The sequence below is a fragment of the Pezoporus wallicus genome, unplaced genomic scaffold (assembly GCF_028554395.1).
Source record: "Pezoporus wallicus isolate ANWC-B61680 ecotype Strahan unplaced genomic scaffold, APGP_CSIRO_Pwel_v1 contig_593, whole genome shotgun sequence".
In the NCBI taxonomy this organism is placed as follows: Eukaryota; Metazoa; Chordata; class Aves; order Psittaciformes; family Psittacidae; genus Pezoporus; species Pezoporus wallicus.
The window spans coordinates 8990822-8998655 of NW_026642342.1; the positions used below are offsets into that span (position 1 = coordinate 8990822).

The following is a 7834-nucleotide window of genomic DNA, read 5'->3' on the forward strand; positions in this document are numbered from 1 at the left end:
CTGATTCTCTGAATCTATGTGATCAGATAGCTAGGTTTCTGCAGCAAGATCAAAGCAAGCCAGCCAAGGCCTGTTCCACTTTCCTAGTTAGTCTGTCTGTGTATGGGATGGAGGCTGTCTGCCTTCCAGGCAGTGGTGGGAAGGGCTGGTATTTGTTGGCATGTGCTCAGATCACCCTTGTCTCCTGGAGGCTGCTGAGCCCCCCAAAAATGTCTACTACTGTAGATTGCTGATGCCTCCTTCCTGCTTAATTCATCCCTTAGCTCTTCTCTGTAAGGTGTGGGAGAGCTTAGCCTGATGGGTTATGAATTTAGACCTACCTACTAAACACCTACTAAATCAGCCAAAAGCTCCAAAAAGCGCTCCCCCCAACAACAACAAAAAAAAAAGTGTAAACAGAACTCTACGATTCAATTTTCCTGCTGGGAAGCCAGATTGGGTTTCTTGGTCCTTGTGCCACATTTTTCAGCCCCCAGCATCTCTGAATCCCTGACTGCCTTGTGCTTGGATAGACCCTGCTCAAATGAAGGGTTTGGTCCTATGTCTAAGGGATGGTTTATCTGCCCTCTTTTCTGAGAGTGAAAAATACTCTCCTGCATCTTTGCTGGTACTAGGAGTCATTAGGAGTGGTGGTGGTCCTGCTCAGAGCTGCTGTGGAGGCTGGCTGTGCAGTAAGGACCATCCCTTCACTCCCTGCTCAGCTCCCTCTAACATTTTCACAACCCAACTGTCTCCTCCATGGCCCCTCTGAGGCTCTCTCCCTCTCCAAACCTCAGCATCACCTAAGAAACTCAGGGCTGTATGGAGGCTTTGATGTGAGGTTTCTGTGGGGAGGAAGTTTGGCCATCTTTGGCCAGGCTTTCATCGTATGTATTTCTGTACACTATATTTTTAGCAAGTGGTTGATGGAGGAAGGGGTGTTACTCAAAGTGAGGTGGCTTAGCAGAATCTGCTTGGAAATGCTTTGTTTGTAGGTGGCCTTGTATCTCCTCCACCCATTTAATTAGCAGCTACTGGAGGTGAAGTATTTTTTCCCTGCACACCTAAAATGGCTGTTTGATTTGGGCAGAGCTTTCACCTCTGAAGAGCTTGCACCCATGCTGGTGAGACTCGAAGAGTACAAAAAGCACACTGGCAATAGGTAGTCTCTCACATCACTGTACTCTTGGCACACAAATCCCATACTGGGGAGGAAATCTTAAAGGCATGTTTAGCCTTATTGGAGAACAGTCCATCAAATTAAAGTCTGAATTATTAAACCTCTGTATTGCAGAACTGTTGGAGCTGATGGAGTCCATTATAAAGCAAAGGAGATGGCTGAGGTAAAAAAGGTAAAAAACACATTATGAACACAGCTGTATTTTCTGACACAATGTAGATGACTTTGCTGAGTATCTTTTCTTTATGACTGTTTTCATTCTTCTTTCTTACGAGTTCTGCAGTGACTTGTATGGAGCAATAACTCAAGATGATCAGTGGTGGATCACACAGATGATGACTGTCCAAAGAATTCTAGTGGCAAAAACTGTCTTCAGTGGCGACCTCACCACCTTGGCTTTCAAAGGGTGCTTTATTGCAAGTTACGTGTCAGCTGCAATGACAGTGATGATACTGATGTTCATTAAGTGGTTTATGAAATAGCCACCTTCCAGAACCAGGTACCATGTACCTACCTTCAGCTGACGGAACTGGGATCAAGTTTTAAAAGGCAAAGAGCAGCAAGCAGTCAGCCATAGGCATGTTGACCATGTGTACTCTTGTTTCTGTCCATTTGCTGAGTTGCAGCAGAACACCCACAGCACCATTCAGCAAAATGAAGCAAATATGGGATGTAAACACACAGCTGGACAAGTGGAAAGCTTTCACAGGCTGTGGTACTGCAGCTGCTGAAGTTCATTTTGGGAGTATTAAGAGGCACGGTTCCTAGAAAAGCAGATTAAACCTTTAAGAAGCTAGACTCTTGACTGAATCAGTGGTTAATTTAGATCAGGTTTTTACCAACAGTGACTGTGAAAATGACTACAGAGCAGAGCTGGCTGAAGGGTACTCAGGAGGGGACATGAGCCTGATCACTTGTGGAGGAGAGGAAAGCATTGGGTCCCATGTGGGGAAGGCTGCATGTGGAGGACAGCAGGGGATAATGCTTGGGCCTGAGCAAGCAAACCATAGGACAGTGTTGCAGCATCTCTGTGCATCTGCAGCTCTTGGCTAGCTTTGAAAATAATGCTACTGAAGGAATCATGCCAGGAGACCTCTTCAGAGGTGAGAGAATGCGCTACAGCCAATACCTGCGGCAGTTTGGTGATTTGGACAAGGAAAAAGTGAAGAGGGCAGAAAATACAAGAATCAGTCATAACAGACAACAGGAAGATCTAGCAAAGGCTCTCTCAGTCTAATGTGGCCAGTATCAAAATAAGACTTTGAAAATACACCGGTTCCAGCCCTCTCAGTTTCTCCACCACTGTTTTGATGTTCCACCACAGCTGGGGAAAGGCAGTGCCTTGCAGCGCTCAAATAACCAGGTCTGCAAATAGCTAGGAGGAATTACCTGCTCACTTGTTTCCCTTGGAGAGAGTAAATGTTCCTCCTCACCAGCTGTGGTGTGATGTGCAGGCATGATGAGCCCTTTTAGCAGTGCTCCTGGTACATGACCAGTGAGGTGTCCTGCAATGTCCATTTGCTGGTGGCTGTGAGAGCAGCTATGCTGGTTGAGGAAGCACCCCATCCCTCCTTAATGCATTTCCCTAGGGTTGAGCTTCCTCTGCCACCAGTGGCACGGTTCATGCCACCCCCTTTTGACTGAGGAGCCTGCAGTAGTGAGGTAAAACACTCATTTGCCATGCAGCCCTGCAGTGGTTCCTCTGGCAATGGAACAGCTTTGGGTTTCCAGTGCCTAATGCCTCACTCGGTAATGCCCACGGGACCTTCACTGGCCAACAGGTTGTGCTCATTGCTTGGAGGGGACTCATTGGCCTGAAGCAGTCTGAGGTCTTCTCTCTGCCTTCTAGACTAATGTTCCTGCTGGAGCTGGCATAGGGACTGCCCCCTGCTGTCACCCTGCTGAGCTCCCAGTACCATTCACAGAGCTGCTGGAGAGGTGAGCCTACTTCGTAGGCTTTTCCTTGTATGCTTTTTTTTTGTTTGTTTGCTTTTTGTTTGTGTGTACTTTGCCCCCCTTCCCCCTCTCCCACAGCCTAAATTTTTACTGCAGCGTCAATGCCCTCATTTAAAGTCTAAGCCTTTGTCATCATCTTTTCCTTTTAAGGGACAGAGAGATTCTATCTTGCTGGAGCATCAGCAGAATGCAGTGGTCCAGCTCTGCTTGTTGGAGCTCTGATGGACTGTGGCTGCTGCCTCCTACTGTTGTGAGCCAGGCTTCTGTGCAAGGAAATCAGAAAGATGTGTGGATAGCAGTGTTACCTATTCCAGTGCTGTGTGGATAGCAGTGTTACCTATTCCAGTGCTGTGTGATGGCTGCTAGTTTGTTGCGGGCCAGGTTCCATGGCTTGTTGTGGCAAAGGTGCTGTTTCACTTACTGGGAGCGTTCATGGAGCTGAGGTTTTGTTCTGACTGAAGACAGGGGTCGGAAACCCACCATTAACATAATTCTAACTTGACATGTAAAGCAGATGCTAATGTTTGTCCCAGGCAGTATCTGCGTCTTCAGGTAATCAGAAAGATCCTTGCTCATCTTAGGGTTGCACTGGAAGTAGCCTGTTGTAAGGCAGCTTTTATATCATGTTAGCTAAGTCTCTTTTCACAATCTCTGGTATAAGTTCAGCGTTAATAATAGAGGACTCTGAGGTATAATGGTGGTGAATGAATATTTATTTATAGATCTAATACTATGAAATAGCTTCATTATCACTTGCAAAAAAAATGCTTCTTTTTCTGTTTTCCTGACAGTCAGTGCAAACAACAAAAACTGTTCCTTCATGATGACTGGGATTGTGAAGTCAGCAATTTCTATTTTACAATGAGGAAAAGAAACACCTGATTTTTTTTTTTTTTTATTTAGAACATGAACAGTGGAGGCCTCAGTTTGCTTCCTACAAGAGAAAACCCCTCACTTCATACAGCTCTGTATGCGGCAAGCTTGGCTATGTGTAGGAATGCCAGCTATAAATGCTTTAGCACATCTGTACTGGTTTTGGCATCAACAGGAGTAAGCGGGCAGGTGTGTGGCGCTTAGCTGCGGGCTGGGGTGCTCTATGGAAGCTGTTTAGTTTCTTTAATAGAGCGCCTTGTCTGTGATCCTTCCTGGATTTGAAAACTCTGTGCTTGGGGAAGAAATTGCTCTGAAATTCTTTGGTTATAAAGCAGTAGCAAATGGGATCTCAACAGCAGCTTTTATTTGCCATCCTGCGAGGCCTGTCCATGAGGCCACAGGACCAAAAGCGCTGCTGTTTTGTATTTCAGAGTAGGCAACTTCATTGGAGCTCACTGGAAATTGGGCAAGGTGCCCCATGGCAACAGGCAGAAAGCATGAACATGAGAGGGTCTAGAGAACAAGTATGTAGTTTGCTTTCTGGGTTAACAGTAGGGTAACAGGTTGATATGGCTCAGCCTTCATCTCTCTTCGAAGTAATTAACATTTTCATAATAATCTGTTTGGAACAGGCACTCATTATAACCAATGAGATGCAGAAGCCCGACTGGGATCCTACAGGAAAGACTGTTTTTGAAGGCCCTCTGAGCTATTTCTGAATACAGAAGATGTCTTCCTTGCTGAACACCTCTTGCCTGGACACGTAAGTGATGCCTGTCATGGGCATTGACAGCACACCATAAAGGAGAATGGGCTAACAGGAACCCTAAGCCCCTTTCTCTCTAAGGTTAGTCAATAGCAGTGTATTTGCTGACAGCTACAAGGGTGACAACACTCGCGCATCTCCTTAAGCACCAGATGATTCTTCAGTTCAGGCACAATTTGTGTCTGGTTTCTTTTGCTCTCTTTGAAAAGAGACTTTAAAAGGCAAAATGAGGGCCAAGCAGTGTGTGATGTGATTAAGTTGGTCACATGCGCTCCGCTTGCAGTGAAAGACCATCAATGTCAGAGCATTAAATAATACATTAAAGAAAATTGGTACATAAATGATCAACTGACTGACCTGAATGGTTTCATCCATTTTTATGCTGAGTTTCCATCACACAGGGACCTGTGCCAAGGTATTGGCACAAAGAAGTTAGATCTAATCTTTGGATGAGGAGAGTTTTCTGTGATGGGAGTAGTTGTTTCATATGTTGTTTGGCTGGTGTCTAGACAGTGGTTTCAGCATGTGGTCTGCAGACACTTGAAGATGACAGGACACTTTTAGGGAAACTATTTGTAAGTTGTCACCAAGAAAGTTAGTTGTCTGTAGGTTTAAATGAGCAGAATATGGATTTGCATTCCCTGGAGGAAGGTTTAGGTATTTACAAGACAGAAGACGCTCAGAGTCAAGGGCCATGAAGCCAAAGGAGATACAGCTATCACATGCATTTCAACAACTCTATAATGTTTCCCATGCTGACTCTATGGGGCACTTCCTTCTAGTGGGCCAAGATTTCCATTTGTGGTTTAACTGTTTTGAGCTGCTCTGTTGTCACTTCCCTGTGGGGTGGGAGGGTACGCAGTGCATAGTCAGCAAGTATTATAGAGGAGATTTGTAGTTGGAAAGCCAGACATTTGTATGTGTGGTCTGGGACCCAGCTAGGAAAGCTTAAGGTTCTCTGTATAATCATAGAATGGTTTGGGTTGGAAGGGATCTTAAAGATCATCTATTTCCAACCTTCCTGCCATGAGCAGGGACACCTTCAGGGTTAAATGTCTCAAAATGAAGTGTGGGAAAGCTGTTGAACCCCTGCTGTCCGCTCTCCAAGCAGCTGAAAGAGAAAAAGCACGAAATCCAAAGCAATGCTTCATCACACATGGCAGTGCCAAGAAGCCCTCAGCTGTGGGTCTGAGCTATCTGTGCAGAAGGGCCTTGCACACCTCACTCTCATCAAACCTCCCCTGAAAACTGTGTATGGATTGTAAGGCAGGGATCATGGCTGCATCTGCTTCATGTTGCTCACTGCTGTTTTCTGGGCATTGACATTCATGCAGCATGAGGCTGTGGCAACTTGAGCAGATGCGATCCCTTCTCACCAGTCAGGATACCTACTGAGGAGTTGATCCCACTGAAGTACAGCAAACCTGTCACCAGGACTTACAGCAGTTGCTTGGGTGAGATCACTTCACAGATTTATATCTGATAGGCACAATGCAAAAGTTCTGTTCTGGGGTCTACAGTGCTTTGTGGGGCTCTGTTTTTCCATGCAGTAATGGCTTTATTTATACCCACAATGATTTTAGTCTCACAAATGCCAGGGTGTTTGCCACAAGCCAATACAAGTGTTAAAGGGCAGGAATGGGGCAATAGTCTCAGGCCACTGTCTTTACTCCATACACAGCAATAGCTGTGTCCTGGTGATAGCTGCAAGCTTTGAAATCATACAGGCTGTCAGGGAACTACCAGTGTATGGTTTGGTGTGAGCAGCACAGATGTATTAGGTTCAGCATTGTAGTACATGGGTTTTTTTTTTTCTTGGTTTTAAGTGACCATCTGTATAACAGTACCAGAAGTGGATTTGTGTATTGCTGTAAGGGTCCTGTTTCCTATGTTTAATTGCATGTTATGTACAAATAAGTGCATGGTGGAAACAGTGGCCTTGTCATCTATTCTCCATCCCATATGCTCTCCCTCTTGAAGCTGCAATACAATGGTCTAAGACTATGGTCAAGGCTGGAGTCAAGTCACTGAGGACAGAAGGACAAAATTCAAGTTAATATCAGACCCCTTGGAAGGGATTGCCCCTTTTTGCAGGTATGCCTGTAGCTACAATGATTGCAAATACTGTAGATGGTCCTATTCCCTCTGCCTCAAAACTTCAGCAGCCCTGTGGCTCTCAATACCTGTAGTGTGCTACACCTTGTTTATGTCATGACTTGATCTGTGGGTGACTGGGATTCTTGGCTTTGGTTCACCTTGCACCTCATCGATAGGCAAGTGGGGAACAGAGAAGGAAATTCTTGGAATTCCTTAGCTGCAAAGTAATAACAAAATGCATCCAAACAGCAGTTAGAGTTTGCTAAGCATGCACAGATGTGAACACAGGCACTAACTTCCGAGAGCAGAGAACAAGCTCCAGCGACATCCACTGCAAACCGCGAGAGCAGGGCAATGTAGAAGGGTGCAAAACATACAGTGAACACGCACAGGTTCACAGAAATAATGCGGATTGCTTTCTGGATTAATTTTGTCTCATGAGGACTCGTGACCATCTTCTTCTTGAGACATCTGATGACTTGTACTGAACAAAAAGTCACAATCACTAAGGGAATAAAATAGCCAAAGATGACGGACACTAACAATGTATAACTAGGTTGAGTAGATTGTTTCCGAAAGCAGAATTTTTCCTTTTTGTTATGAAATTGTGGATGCAAGTAGGAATAAATCATTAGTATTATCCAAAGGGCCCCACAGATGGATGCTGATTTCAGTGGGGATCGAAGAATCTTTGCTTTTAGAGGGAACTTGATTGCAATGTATCGATCGATCGCTATCAGGGTGATGATCAGGATGCTCATAGGCATGTTTGTAAAGTAGATCGTTTGTATGGTGAAACACAGGTTGTCTATGGGATGCTCATATGTGGTAAAATATATCAAGAAAGGCAGGGCAAACAGCAGGAAACTGTCTGCGACTATGAGGTTGATCATGTACACCCTGGTCTCGGTCCACCTCTTGAGTTTGCAGCAGAAGACCCAGAAGGCAGTCGCGTTCAGTGGGATCCCCAAAGAGAGCACTGG

At 45.2% G+C, this 7834-nt stretch overlaps 1 protein-coding gene and 1 pseudogene across 1 annotated transcript; both read right to left on the bottom strand.

Annotated features, from left to right (window-relative positions):
• Positions 1 to 1129: 1129 nt before the first annotated feature.
• Positions 1130 to 1981, bottom strand: LOC130609870 (G-protein coupled receptor 35-like; annotated as a pseudogene).
• Positions 1982 to 6724: 4743 nt separating this feature from the next.
• On the bottom strand, positions 6725 to 7828 carry LOC130609815 (G-protein coupled receptor 35-like; the record flags this gene model as incomplete). The annotated part of the gene is made up of 1 exon (XM_057429145.1): positions 6725 to 7828. A coding segment is annotated over one exon (870 nt), but the record flags the coding sequence as incomplete, so codon positions are not given.
• Positions 7829 to 7834: the final 6 nt, after the last annotated feature.